The sequence below is a fragment of the Notothenia rossii genome (genome assembly GCF_949606895.1).
Source record: "Notothenia rossii genome assembly, chromosome: 4".
Classification (NCBI taxonomy): Eukaryota; Metazoa; Chordata; class Actinopteri; order Perciformes; family Nototheniidae; genus Notothenia; species Notothenia rossii.
Window position 1 is genome coordinate 21,166,300 of NC_136902.1, and position 15,637 is coordinate 21,181,936.

Below are 15,637 nucleotides of genomic sequence, written 5' to 3' on the forward strand. Positions count from 1 at the left end.
AACGTTACTGTTTGTTAAATTCATTTTTTTAAATATTTATTCACATATTAATGTTGTGCATGAATTACACCAGTTTCTTTATTTCAGTCGAGTTATTCAGGTTGAGTAATTAGCGCAGAGAAAACTGATTCTTGGTCCCTGAACAACTTATTTCGTTAAATCCATGCACTGGACAATGAAACCCATGTGTGCTGGTACACAAATTAACCTACCTCAAAGCCTGCTTTGTGAATTATTTATAATGTTTGCAAAGTATTGAATACTGAACTAATTGCTGCTGCTGAATCACTGCATGATTTAATTGCTGTGTCCATTATCCTCTATCAGCCAAAGTGCCAAAAATATTTCCCGCATCTCTGCCCTGAATAGCCTTCTGACATCTGAGCTGACGTTTTTACATTTTTCATTCAGGAATGGTTACTCCAAATGCAACTTTCCCACTTTCTGGATCTTTGATTAATCTATAGCTAAATGTGAAGATTTATTTTTTGCAAAGTTGTTTATGTGACCAAAATACTTATTATTATTTAACTATTATCTGTATTTTTTATTATTATTTTTAACAGATCTTTATTGAAGCATGACTCCCTCCTTGTCACGATATCTACCACTCTATAATGTAATAAATACATATGTACAATTATTTTTAAAAAACTTCCGCATTCACTAGTATTATTTGAAAAGTGTTCTTAGTTAAATATCAAGTGATTTGTGGAGAAATATTTAGTTCCTTGATTTAGTACTTTGATTTGTGCCCTGTTGTTGCCCCTCTTATTATTATTATTATTATTTTATAATTGTCCTTGACACAATAAAAAACTTTTTTTTTCAGATGACCTTCGTATTGTTTTATTTAATTTGTATGTGAGACATGTATGATCTTTATTGTGGGTTTAAAAAATGAAAACCCGTAAATACAATAACATTGTGACTATCGCGCGAGCACAAGCCTAATCTCGTTCAAGCGACCACTGCTTCAGAATCAAGATGGCTGCCCACAGTGCTGTGCTCTCCATGTCCAAAATCTTTAATCCTTTCTGGGGTGGACGCTTCGGAAACACGGTTAAAGTAAGACAAGACACATCGCTGTTGTCACATCGGTTGCAAACGTTGGTGTTTTTCCAGCTCTGTGTGAGAGTGTTGTTATTCTACTGTTAGACTATTTTGTCTGAAGACAAGGTCATATGCTAAAAATCATAACGTTATAGCATGCTTCTTTGACATAATTTAGACTGCACATATTGAAGAGTGTGTTGCATTACAGTTGTGCTAAATAACGCAGACCCTCTGATAATGAAATGCATCTCTCTTTTTCTGCATTTCAGGTATTTGGGACAACTCTGACAAGTCACAGGAATAGGAGCTCACGTAATGTGAGTAAATCAGATTGTATCTGTGGGGTTTAATCTTATTAGAATGAGTAGATGTGATTTTTGCCCATTTAAATATAAATTGTATGAGTAATTCAATAAAAATCACCACTGCTCATTATACTGTATTTCCCAGCTTTATGGCTTTGGGTTAACTTTGGGAGTAGTAAGGTACCCTTGGTAGATGTTTTGGGGGGTGCTACATATATCTCTCTTGGGGGAAGATAGTTATGATACCTCCTTACTGCCTGGATTCTTTTATGTGTCTTCCAAACTTAACTTTATCTCTTTTCTGCTTTCCTTGGTGTCCATTTTCAACAACAGGGAGACAACATTGTAAGTAACTGACTCTGACGTGTTTGACTAAACATAATTTCATGACTTCACAAACAACACCATTACATTTCTCATTCTAGGGCTGTGTGATGTGGGAAAACAGATCTATAATCTGAAATAACACAAAAACTGTTGTCATTATTGCTGCTTATTACTGCATGCCTTGTCTGCATGTCATGGATGCAGATGTCAAACAAACACTGACTATATCTGTCTTAGTAGTTCCATTATTATCTTAGTTTAATAAAAAGATCGTTCTTTACTCGCAATATATAATAGTTGAGGTGACGTGCAACAACATTAACCTTTCTGTTGGTCGCTTGTTAGCAGACCCTTCATGCGATGGCAGAGCGAACAGGTACAGGCAGGGCCCATAATGATAGCCCTGTAGTTTAAATCTACAACCCACACAAACGTATGGAAATGGGTTACTATTTAAAAAAAAAAAGTATTTACAAATATATTTAGGAACCTATCCATGTGATTTTAAGTGGGGCTCGACCTCAAATTCTCTACGGTGGTCCGGGGGCATGCCCCCCCCCGGTAAGATTTTCTTTTTTAATTTTGGAGTTAAATGCATCAATCTGGTGCATTTTGAGGGGAAATAAAGACACTAGATCTATGGAAACACCTATATTAAACAGAACTGTATACATTTCAAGAATCATAAAATCATGGCCATAACCAATAACATACCATTTCCAATATGAAAAAAACACTGAAACTTTTTTATTAATTTATTTTTGGTTCATTTATAGTTATGAGTGTGTCTGTGCTCTTGAATCAGCCTCTCCTGTATCTCCTCTCCTCCCTGCTCCTCTTTGAGGCAGCAGCAAATACTAGTTTTAGCTCTCAACAAGTTTTAAAAGTGTATCTTACCATTTTTTAACCTAGTTAACTTTTTATTTATCTATTCATGCATATTTTACTAATCACATTACATTTCATTTAGCTGACGCTTTTATCCAAAGCGACTTATAATGACCGATTACAGGGACATTCTCCTTTGAGTAACTAAGGGCTAAGTGCCTTACTCAAGGGCACACTAGTGGTGGTGTTCCTGGCGGGATTTGAAATCACAGCCTTCCGATCTTCAGCCCACCTCACTATCCATTAGACCAATCATTACCCTCTCAAATGGAAATATGTGTTTACATAAATTGTGACCACACCGTTTGAGACCCACTGAGAACTTAGACTAAGTTAACTATCTAAACACTCAGAGTCCTTTACCTCACCTGAGCTGAGGTTATCCCGAGCTTGAATGACACACAGATACACACAGATGTATGATCTGTATGACAGACAGTGGCCATGTCGGCAGGCCACATCATGTGGACAGCCAGTCACCCTTTGTGAGGCAGGCCACTTAACAGGCCAGAAGGAGGCGAGCTCAGAGCAAGGGAGCGAGGGATCATTGTCCACAAGTTAATCGATCGCAGATGGCGTCGTGGTCACGGACGAATAAAAAAAAAAAAAAAACTAAATGGGTCGCGAAATATACTTGGGCGGCCGGTAATATACCTGGGTGCCCTGCCCAAGTATAGTCTATGTGTGGGAAACCCTGATGATATTGGGCACATTTACACTGTTTTCTTACTTTTAGGCTAGTGGACTAGTCTTTTATTCTGAACATCAGGGAACAGTATGAACACCCACAATGTGTTATTATGCAGCAACATACAGGTGATTTGTAGTTGGGTAAAAAATCCCAGTTTGGTCCTTTTTAAGTTCAGTTAATAAGATATATAACATGCCAATGTTTCAGCCCCCTCCTGCAAAGTATGGAGGCAGACACACTGTGACCTTGATACCTGGAGATGGAATCGGCCCAGACCTGCTCAATCATGTCAGAGAGGTTTTCAGGTTGGTTCGATTTAAACTAATTCCTCTCCAAAGTATTGACTACTGCCTGCTGATATTGCCTTACTATGTGGTTGTTTGTACTCGTGCTATAGGTTTAGCTGCGTTCCGGTGGACTTCGAGGTGGTTCATGTCAACTCTGCTGATGAGTCGGAGGATGATATCAACAATGCCATCATGGCCATTCGCCGTAATGGTGTTGCCCTCAAAGGCAAGCAAACCCCTTTGTTTCTGTGTCACAAGCACAGCTGTGAGAAGCATGCAGTTTATAATAAGACCAGGACACTAAAGTATAACTATGACATTTCTCAACCCTCCTGATAGGTAACATTGAAACCATACACACCATGGCACCATCTGTCAAATCTAGAAATAATCTCCTACGGTAAGAGCTTTAATGAAATATTCCCCTGATATAGGATCTCTTTTGTCCCATGGTTTACATTCGTTCCATAATTTGGTCCTTTCTGTCTGGTAATGTTAGTTGGCACATTGTTTACTCCTGACACCCACACCCTCCCTCTCTTTTCCTGTGTATCAACAGCACAAACTTAGACCTGTATGCCAATGTGATGCACTGCCAGTCCCTCCCCGCAGTCCAGACTCGCCACAAGAACATCGACATCATGATCATCAGGGAGAACACGGAGGGAGAGTACAGCAGTCTGGAGCACGAGGTAAGACATTTTTATTTTTTTATTTAACCTTTATTTAACCATATAAAAGCATTGAGATAAAATCTAATTTACAATGCTGACCTGGCCAAGAAGGCAGCAACGTTACACATAACACATAACACAAACATATAAAATACAGAGAACATAACTAAGAAAACAAAAGACGAAAAAAAGCAGTTACTACATTGTGCACATTAGGACAGTAAGAAAGGCACTACTTATTACTGCAAGAGCAGCTGGTGGTAAGGACTTCTGACAACTTCAATTTAAAACAGGCTATAAAGACAAGTGCCGTCAGTTTGAGGCGTGATTGAAGGTCATTCCAAGACCAAGGACCATAATAAAAGAGACTCCTTTTTCCAGCCTCAGTCCACACAGCAGAAACCTGGAACCGTATCAAGGCACTGGATCTGAGGTTGTAAAAGTCACAAATTGGAGCAAATCTGGCACATATGTAGAGTGGAAGATTTCCTAAAATGGCTTTATACATTAATAAAAACCAATGCTGCATCCTACGAGTGAGTGAGGACCATCCAGTTAGGCTATACAGTGTGCAATGATGAGTCCTATAGGGTGCATTTGATATATAACGCAGTGCAGCATGGTAGAGTGGGTCAAGTTTGGCCAAGACAGTGGGACAGGCAAATCTATAAATGGTGTCACCGTAGTCCAGCTGGGACAGGAATAAGCCAGAGACCAACCTTTTACGGGATGAAGTTGAAAAACAACATTTAAGTCTGTAAAGGAAGCCAAGAGTGAATTTCAATTTCTTTGTTAGAACTTCGATATGGTGTTTGAAGTTCAGATTACTGTCCAACCAAAAGCCAAGATATTTGTAGGTATCGACAAACTCAACAGAGACGCCATCAAGGGTGTCAATGGAGAGGCAAGAGGACGCTGACTTGGGAGCAAAAAGCATTGCTTTGGTTTTCTTACTGTTCAAAAGCAGTTTGGAATCAAGAAGTGCATGCTGCAGCGTGATAAAATCAGATTTTAAATTGGAAACGGCCATGTCCAGAGAAGGAGCACATGAATATACAATAGTGTCATCAGCATACATATGATAGGTAGAAAATTGCATCTGATTACAAATATTGTTTACATATAATAAAAAGAGCAAAGCCCCCAAAATAGAGCCCTGTGGAACGCCCTTCTCCAAGGTGACAGGGTCAGAGACAGTGCTACCCAACCTGACGCATTGAGTAAGGTCGGTTAGATAACTCTGAAACCAGCAAATGGCATTATGACCGAAACGAGACACCAACATAACATTAGACATAATGTGGTGATCTACAGTATCAAATGCTTTGGCTAGGTCAATAAACAATGCAACACAAACAGATTTGTTATCCAAAGCAGCCTTGATATCATCTAAGACTTTCAGACTGGCAGTCACAGTACTGTGCTTTGATCTGAATCCAGATTGCATAGGGTTAAGGATGTTGTGTGAATTTAAAAAAAGTTTTAGCTGAGTAGAAACTAGGGACTCAAGAATCTTTGATAACACAGAAAGATTTGAGATAGGACGATAATTATTTAACTCAGTGGGATCACCAGCTTTCAAGAGGGGCGATACCAGAGCTTGCTTCCACAGAGCTGGCAGTGTGTGAGTGGACAGGGAGAGATTAAAAATATCAGTTACTGGTTGTGCTATAATCTGAGCTGCAATTTTTAAAAAGAATGGGTCGAGGCCGTCAGGCCCGGCAGACTTTTTAGGATCAATTGAGTGCAAACCCTGTAAGACTTCAGAGACCGAGAAAGAAGCAAAATCAAAAACAGGGGAGCTCATCTCTTGACTAGGGCTGTGAGTACGACCATTTAGAGAGTCATGACTTTGCTCATCAAAAATGTGACCAGCCTTTTTGAAGTGAGCATTGAAAGCATTAGACATACCATCTGAATCTGAAATAAAATAATCACTGACCTTCAGTTTTTGTGGGAAACTAGAAACTTTCTTGTTCTGAAGTGATTTCATTGTTTTCCAGAACTTAGAATGGTCATTAAAACAATCAGTGGTTAAGCTCAGATAGTAATCAGCTTTAGCTTTTTTTAATAAGGGCTGAACATTTATTTCTGAGGACACGAAAAAGAAGCCAGTCATCACTAGTGTTAGACTTTCTAGCTAAAGACCATCGCTTATTTCGATCATGAATTAGATCAGATAGTTCTCTAGTAAACCATGGAGTGTTCCTATTCTTGACTCTGAATTTTCTAAGGGGGGCATGTCTATTAATAATCAATAAAAAGTGATCAATACAAAATTGGACGGCAACATCGACAGATGGAATTAACGCTATGAAGTGCCATTTAACCTCCGCCAGATCGTGTAGGAAAGCCTGCTCTGAGAAGTGTTTGAAGCAGCGCCTGAGGACAATAAGGCCCTTGGCTTTGGGCAACTTAGTGCTCCTAACGCAAGCAATAGTGCAATGGTCACTGATATCATTAGGAAAAACACCAACAGACACATACTTATGAGCTGCATTTGTTAGAATGACATCTATAAGGGTATCGTTATTGGGTTTGGCAGGGTTTATTCTAGTGGGACTATCAATAAGCTGAGTTAAGTTCAAAGAATCACAAACCTGCTTAAACTGTGAAGATGTATCACTCAACCAGTCCCAATTTAAATCACCCATTAATATGATTTCAGAAGAAAACATAGACAACAATTCATTAAGGCTAGTAGTTGCATCCATGATGGCCGATGGAGGCCTATAACAGCCAATAACAGTGAGAGGAGCAGTTGCTATAGTTATTTGGACTGCTAGCAACTCAAATTGCCTTGGAATTGAAATTGAGTGAAGGACTGAGCACTGTAGTTTCTCAGCAGTGTATATTGCAACACCACCAGCTCTGCCCTTACGATCCGTTCTGAATACATTATATCCACCAATGTGAATAACAGTGTCAGTGACAGACGGTTTTAACCAGGTTTCAGAAACTACAACAATATCAGGTTTAGCAACAAAAAACCAGGTCTTGAAAACATCTAATTTGGGCACTAGGCTTCTTGCATTAACATGCAGAAAACCCAATCCTTGCCTACAGCTAAACTCATTCGGAGTTGGCAAATGATGCAAGGAAGCAGAGAAACACTCAGGACCAGGGTTAATGTTAACGTTACCAGAGAGTAGTAGCAGTAACAATATTAACAGTCTGGAAGATGATTTTTTCACATGGGCTCTGTACGCGTCGCTCCTCGGGGGGGCGGGGCTGCTCCAATCCTTCGATATTAGCGAGTCCAGAGTAAAAAGGGCAAACGGGAGAGCGCATTTCGTGCCATGAAACATCAGCTTTTGGTAAAAACTATCCGATGGAGTCAGCACTCCAGAGGTTCCACCATCTGAAAGTCCGAAGTGAATAGAGATATTGCTGGGAGGCAATCCGTCAGTTTTGCCGACATGCGGTCTGACAATTAATCCCATGAAGAAAGCGAACACAAGGGTAGCTTTAGGCAACATAGTGCCTTAACACACCCAATTCAGGATCCGCAGCTCAGGTGAATCCGCAGCTCAGGTGCATCAGCCCCCGACAGCACGGCAGGACAGACAGCAATCCAGAGTCCGAAGGAGCGAAAGCTCAGGCAGAGAGCAAACAATCCAGTCACAGCGAGGCACCGGCACAAAACAGCCCAAAAACTCAAGCTTTTAAAACGTTTTTAAAAGCGCAGCAGACCAATTTAAAAACGGGTCTAAAAAGCTAAATAAAAATTATAAAACGTCAGTATGCACCAGAAGAACGAGGATGAGACAAACAGTAACAGAGACAGAAAACAAATCAACGTGCTGTCATCTTGACATTACTGAAGCACGCTTAGGTTTTTGTGTATTCTTGTAAAAGCCACTATAAAAGTGCATCATTGGCTTACGGCTAAACATTGATCGTCTATACTTGATCAGTTTTTATATTGGCCAGACATGACAAATCCACATGAAATGCTGTTTTTCAGTGGCCATCTTTATGAAACGTTTAGAATGCTTTGACATTTGCACAAGCCTAAGACTTATGTTTGTATGTAGACACTAAGCTGCCGTTACAGCCTGAGGTTGCCTTTTCAAAGAACCCAAATCTAAAGAGGGTGGCGCACCTTACTCCAAAAAAACTTGACCTGATTCTGAAGTAAATGTACCTCTGCAGGAAGGAAATGCAAAAGAAGCTCTTTTATTAAGAAGCATCAGTAGTGGCTTTGAAATGACAAAAAATGATGCGTGAGAAACTATTACTTGTTCAGTAAGGAAGTGTTAAAAAGACCATAATGCTTTGTAAAATATTATAAAACTGTACAACTGACTAAAGTCAGCACTCAAATAACAATACCAGGTTTTGTTATTTGGAATGTCTTAGTAATGTAGTAACATAGACCTCATTCACCAACAGCACCACCTACTGGACCTTTTGCTGTCATTAATCAAACATTTTCCAATCCGTCTTCTTTCAGAGTGTATCAGGGGTAGTGGAGTGTCTGAAGATCATCACCAGGACCAATTCCCTCAGGATCGCTGACTATGCCTTCAAACTGGCCCGGGAGAAAGGTCGTAGCAGGGTCACCGCCGTGCACAAGGCTAACATCATGTGAGTTACTCCGAGGCTAATGTATCGTGCCATAACTGTCTGAACTCATGAGTCTTGCGTAATGTTGTGAGTCTCTTGATGTGGAAATGATGATTTTGACCTTTCTGCTCCAACAGGAAGCTGGGTGATGGCTTGTTCCTGCAGTGCTGCAGAGAAGTGGCCTCTGGCTACCCAGACATCACGTTTGACAGCATGATAGTGGACAACACCACCATGCAGGTGATGGAAGATTAAACGAGAAATCCTTTGAATTTGTCCGTTTTGCTTTATCTAAATCAGGGGTGTCCAAACTTTTTTCACCGAGGGCCACATACAGAAAAACATACGAATGACAGGGCCACTCCCTGGAGGTGAGGTATATTGCCTCATAAGTTCAGTTATAAGTTGGAAAAATCAATCCAATGTAGGTAAATGATTCTTGATCGTACATCAGCTCTCCATAGGGTTTCATTAATTTTGTCAGCAGCTCATTCCTTAAAACAGAAGCTTCAGATTGCTTATGAGAGGAAATATGTTATGTTATAATAGTTATTGGGCTTTTTTCTTATCGACTTAGATTTGTTAGAACATGTTTTCAACTTTAATTGACTGAATTGATATGAAAATTGGCCTGTTAACACATGAATACTGTGTAATATATTTGAACATATATATTTAAGAAGCACAATATAAGACAAGCAGAAGTCTATTAAACTTAAGTCATTATACCTTTTGAATTTCCTGAGGGCCGATTCAAAATGGTCCGCAGGCCGTAGTTTGGACACCCCTGATCTAAGTTATTTACCTAACACTTTCCTTGTGTGTTTCAGCTGGTGTCCAAGCCCCAGCAGTTTGATGTGATGGTGATGCCCAACCTGTACGGGAATGTGGTGAGCAACGTGTGTGCTGGCCTGGTGGGGGGGCCCGGCCTCGTGCCCGGGGCCAACTATGGCCTTAACTATGCTGTCTTTGAAACGGTGAGTCTTTGGGATACCATGCTGAATACAACACAGTCCATTCTGTTTTATTAGAAAATAAACAATCATGTCTGCCTGAAATATTGTAATTTAAAATGTGTTTCTTTATTTTCTGGGTCTCTCAGGCCACAAGGAACACAGGGAAGAGTATCGCAGGAAAGAACATTGCCAACCCCACCGCCATGCTGCTGGCCGGCTGCATGATGCTGGACCACCTCAAGTAAGTTCATTCACATAAAATACTTTTAGCACATACACAGGATGTACTGCTGTGACTAATATAACAGTAAATAAATCATTCTTTATCCTGTTTGTCTCCAGGCTTTATGACTACGCCACAATGATCCGAAATGCAATCCTCTCCACCATGAATGAAACCAGGGTAAGTCTTCCTTCAGCCTCCCCTCACCTGTCGCTGCCACCATGCTAACACGCCATTGTTGTGTGACAGAGGCTTAGAGGACTGGTGGCAGGTCTGGCATGCTTTCTAGTGGGCTGCACAATACATGCACACAAAGCAACATCATGCCTTTCAGTGTCACAAAGCTCTTGTGAAATGCTACACTGTATGGTATCTGATTTTACATTGTGTGGGATTTACACTAATTACGGTCCTTGAGCTATTTAACAATCGGATCTGCCCATCATGCAAAGCAGCAGGCTGCATGCTGCTTTGACAGGATTTTTATAGATGATGTGTTATATGTATTTCATTTTTACCCAAGGGGAAAGGTTTGCATACAGACATTTAAAAAAAACATATTTATAAATGATGACTGTACAATAAGACTAATTTGAGGATTTAAAGTGTTAATGAAATTGTTGCTGTGTAACTTGATTCACTTTCAGGCATGACCCTGTTTTTCTTTTCCTTGCAGTTGCACACAGCTGATATCGGGGGTCAGGGCACCACGTCAGAGGTGGTCCAGTCCATCATGAGGAACATCCAGAGTAAAGGGCCGCTCATATCTGAGCGTTAAACACACACACACGCACACACACTCAAAAGGTGTGAGAACAGGTTATCCATGCATGTCTGTTTCCATAGCATCAGGTCTTATCGCTAACATTAAAACGGTTGTATTTTTTTCTTGTTCACACGGCTTACAGACTATACAAACATCTTTTTAAAACACTCCTGTGTGTATCACATACTTCACAAGAACAGTTTACTTTTGATAAATATCAGTACTTTTTTTGTTATTAGATGAAGCATTCTGCTATAAGTGAATTTGCTCAATTCATCAGGTTCATTTGTGGAAGATGTAGTTTTACAAATTGTTATGAAACATGAAGGCCTCTTTTTTCTGTCCGAATGTTGGCCTGATATGTTGGGGCCAGAAATATTTAAAATATCCTCATATGTATTGTCCACCCTCTTTAGAGAATCCTTATTTATTTTTCCTATGTTACTACCTTTTCAGTCAACCAAAATGTGCTATGTGCTTCATTTATTGCTCACCTTTTCTTTGTCTTACTGTAACTTAAATGTCAAGTTGCCTAAAATGTACTGTCGTATGTGTTCAAATCGGATCAACTGTACTATAAAAATGGTGTAGTTATTTCATATAAACTTTATCGAATAAGGTGTACATTAAGTAAAATTACTTTTAATCATATCACACAAATGTGCCGTTGTCTTTGACTCACCAGATAAGAGCCCTTAAGCCTGATATGAAAACAATGGATTTACAATACTGTAACATATATATATATATATATATATATATAATTGTGTTTACAGTATACTGTAAAACACTATTATCAAGAAAATAAAGAAATATACTTAATCGTGATTTATTTGGACAGTGCTTTAAATATATAAAACATCAAGTGTTAGGGAAGCTTTGCAAGCTTCTTGCTGGAGGAATTTTCCAACAACAAATGTCTCAATTGAGCAAAGATATCCTAGCAAGATATCTAGTTTAAATAGCCACAGCTATTCAGAAAAGTAGTTCAAACCCTCTTGTAAAAAATGATCTTATTGTCTGTTATACAAAATTATAACAAATTATATTACGGTCACAGCAAGTCCAAAATACCACACTGAAGAATATGTCATCGTTCATCTTTTTAGACCGACCAGCTGTAACATTAGTTAACAACTAAAGCGGTCTTCAACTAGCACTTTAGACGCTATGAACATTTTGAACACTAGTTCACCTCTTAAACAGAACATTTAAAACCACAATCATGGAGCTAGAACTTGTTTAAAAAAGCTCTACTTAATAAACTGGCAGCTGAGTATAAAAATCTTTTATTGCTCAGCTCACTGTAGATTCATCTTGATTCTTGGCCTTTGCTTCAAAGACAGATTCTCTATCCTGACACCCTGCTGGGGGATTAAGATCATTTTCCTGCAAATAAGATAAGCTCACTGATCCTTCCGTTTGTTTTACATTACGCGCTCCATCAACACCATACTTTGGATGACAAGGTGCTGTTTTATGTTTCATCACTAGGGGGCAACACTTCTTTCTAGAGTTGCCACTGAAATGTAACTGGAAGCAAATTGTGCCCAACTGTGTGCATGTGTGCGTTGATACATACAAAATCGTATAAAAAAATTACAGAATATATAAATCCCTTTGGAGTGCATCATATTACTGCACTGACAGTAGTGTGAAAAATCTGCGGGGAAACTTGGAAGAATCTCTGGCAGGCATTATGTTTCAAATAAATTGGAACTGAGACAAACCTAAAAGTTATTTTGGCTTTGTTCTCTGAAATTATCCTCTTTTAGAATCAAACCAAGCCATTTGTTATTGTTTGGTTTAGTTTTTAAGAATACTTTTACTACACGATCATATTAAGAAAAACTGCCCCAACCCCTTGAGCCCAGCAGCTGCAAGAGGAGGAGCTGATGGATGCTGTATTGGTTTCTCATTCAGCTGTGACCTTATGCTTACAAGCAGTACAAATAATCCCAGCCTGCCTCTCTTTCTCAGTTGCGGTCACATCCCATTGTAAGGACATAGACCAATTTATCATGCGTCTTACTCTGTGGGAAAATTACAAACTGTTTCCTCAGATAGAGCATCTGCATATTGAGCTGAGATATCATTTGTGATAAGGCTCTTTTTTTAGGTTTCGTTGTCCCAGGGAATCAACAATCACAAATAGTCGTACAATGTGTGTGCCATGTGTTGGGAATGACTACATGTACTTTGGCCTCTGACTGTTGGCGGCCTTTAACTGTTTATGTCATTCATGTCAGTCTTTCACTATCCAGAGATTTAGCATCAATCAATTGTTGTTGTACGTTCTGTGAGAGGGCCAGCTTTTTCTCATCGCCTTCTTCCACTCAGTTTACCTCACTTCACCTTACATCAATTCTCATCACTGTATGTTGAGCTTCACACTCTCTCTCCTGTCACTCCCTTCCTCCCTCCCCAGCGGCCCCTCTAGGCCTCCGCTGGAGAAGGGCCACGAGGCAGATGTTCAGATATCAGGGAGATTTAGCAATTAATCACCGGACACTTTAGCAGGGCCACCTAACAGTCCTTGTATAAACTTTTAGAGGGAACCAACTTGCTGTGCCGGGTGCTTGGGTTTGTTCACCCAACTTAGGAAACAAAAAATATCACATAGGCCCACCCCGATGTTATCGAGCCATTCAGAGTGTTTTGGCTAGCATGCCTAGTTTTAGAGATATCTATCTCTGAGGTTTGTGCTGAGATTCTAATACAAATAAGGTATTAGGAATGTCGCTTGTGGTGCTGACAGCACTGAAAAATCACGTTAGCAAAAATCAACGCCAGCTTCTCTTTCCAGAAACAGTGCCCCTGAAACTCGGGATAGGAGCTCAAAATGAAAACTGCTCACTGCATGCTGTGAGTATCGCAAAATAAATGTTGCTATTTAACTTTCTTAATAGTTTATTTTAGCACCACAAACTACATTTTATTGACCTCATTGTATTGGGGTGGAGGCTGACAGACCGATTCAAGTGTTGACCCGGTAAATGTTCCACAAATGTCACTTGCTGCTTTCGTTTTTAGACTCTTCGTGAATGACCACACTTGACTTTGTTGATTATATGTGAAATTTGTTATGTAATCTCCTCTAGTCATCAACAGATATTTCTAATGATGTACATTCAGATATGGGGTTTATCTTTCAAGCCACTCACTAAACATGCCACTGCGTGCTCTTTTGAGCTCTCCTCGTTCACCCTATTCATTATTTTTCTTGTTCTTTGAAATACAATGTTACAATGTTACATTTTTCATTCTAAAAGGTTAAGTCAAACCACGAGACACTGATATTAAAACATGTGGTTTTATTATTGGCCCTAATTCAGCTTGCTTCTGATCATTTCCAGAGTCATCCCTCTCTCATTCTCTCTCAATCTAAGACACACACACACACAAATGCGCACACACACACATACACAAAACACACTATTAGTTCAGTGTAATTTAAGATCCAATGGTTCATTTCCACTTCATATGAACATGTGCCCTCTTCACTCTTTTGATCAGCTACGCTACGCTGTGCAGTGCATTGCAGGTGATCACAATCATTCAGCTTGTCTCAGATCAGGCTCTGCCAAGCACAGCTGCATCCAGTAAGTCAGTCTGTTAATGGGACTTTTCCCCCCCACAACTACGGCTTAGCTACGTCAGCGGTCAGCTATTCTCAATGACTTGGGCTTGGCTGTGTGTTCGAGGCTCTCTGTGTGTCCTCTTGGACTTCCAGTGTCTTCCTCATATCAATTGATGTAGAAAGGAGGTAAAGGGAGTTCATACATGGCTGGCGGCTAAGGGGGAGAGCAAGGGTAACGAGCAATTTGAGGGTGGGGAGGATGGTGAGCTTTCGGTAGCGAGTAGGAGGAAGAACACACTGAAAAATAGCAGATATGCTTCGGTGACCGGGGGGTTCACCCGGCAGTCCGCTGTTAAAACCCTTCATCACCTCCTTATCTTTTCAAACTCCGGCCTGCTTCTTTATCAGGAGATGCACACTGTTATTCTTTTTATAGCGCTGTTTTTAACTCCAGTGGGATACCACCGTGGAGAGGATAAGAGGCCTATCGTTGCAGCTCAAAAGCGTGAAGTGATATACTTCATTCACCAGGACTTTTTGATTTCTTCTATTTGAGGGTGGCCGATGGCTAGTCCACTTGCAGAGCGTTAAACTGCTGGGGTTGCACTGTCTTAAATAAGGACATTCAAAGGAGCATGTGCAGGCCAACGTGGAGCTTGAACTGGGGTCACGCAGTCAGACTTTCTTTCTTACTTGGCCAACTTGGCGGATACCACTCTAAGCCCTAAATAGATACAGGGGGCTCCCCAATATGACATCATAAGTTAAAACCGTGCTTAAAACACACTTGTGACCCCAGGACTTATCTTCCATCTTCTAAAAACACATGAAATAAATTGTTCCATTGTGCTTTCTATTTTATCCCCAAGGGATGGAATCTGTGTCTCCAGGCAAATCTGTGAGTGTGTGTGTGTGTGTACATGCTGGTAATTATATGTCTGCATGTGTCTCGTATGTGCACACATCTGATTATGCTTTTACTGGAGCCATGGCTTAGCCCCAGGCAGAGAAACCGATCCCACCTGGGCAACAAACCCTTTACATGGTATTCTGCCCGGAGCTCCAATGTGGTCAAATGTTGCACGGGGGAGGGGGTCAGCAGGCGAGTGGGGTGGTTTATTGCATTGTGTCTAAAAAAGGAACCTGTCTGTCTTGCTCACTTTTCCTTAACTACCTCACGCACATTTTCTTTCCCCCTCCCACTGAGGGGGCACTGAAAGCCTCTTGGCAAAGTGATAGTGACGGGAGCCTGCGAGCTATTTCTGTTCGGTTTTATATTTATGATAAAATAGGGGGCTTGTGTTGCTAGCTGGGT

At 40.3% G+C, this 15,637-nt stretch overlaps 2 protein-coding genes across 4 annotated transcripts in view; one reads left to right on the plus strand and one right to left on the minus strand.

Moving 5' to 3' along the window:
* fam3a (FAM3 metabolism regulating signaling molecule A) overlaps positions 1-15,637 on the minus strand; it is a 44,067-nt gene that overhangs the window by 7,038 nt on the left and 21,392 nt on the right. The gene's annotated exons all lie outside the window — the stretch shown is intronic.
* Positions 932-11,402, plus strand: idh3g (isocitrate dehydrogenase (NAD(+)) 3 non-catalytic subunit gamma). 3 transcript variants are annotated; one of them, XM_079677229.1, is made up of 13 exons: positions 932-1,068; positions 1,326-1,373; positions 1,695-1,706; positions 3,475-3,572; positions 3,665-3,780; positions 3,894-3,954; positions 4,114-4,246; positions 8,685-8,818; positions 8,935-9,037; positions 9,628-9,774; positions 9,900-9,994; positions 10,096-10,156; positions 10,653-11,402. In XM_079677229.1, exons 1-13 carry the CDS (start codon positions 988-990, stop codon positions 10,752-10,754), a joined length of 1,191 nt encoding a protein of 396 aa, XP_079533355.1. In that variant the 5' UTR covers positions 932-987; the 3' UTR covers positions 10,755-11,402. The 3 variants fall into 3 exon arrangements, with proteins under 3 accessions (XP_079533355.1, XP_079533356.1, XP_079533357.1); XM_079677230.1 differs by lacking the exon at positions 1,695-1,706; XM_079677231.1 differs by lacking the exons at positions 932-1,068; positions 1,326-1,373; positions 1,695-1,706 and adding an exon at positions 3,339-3,392.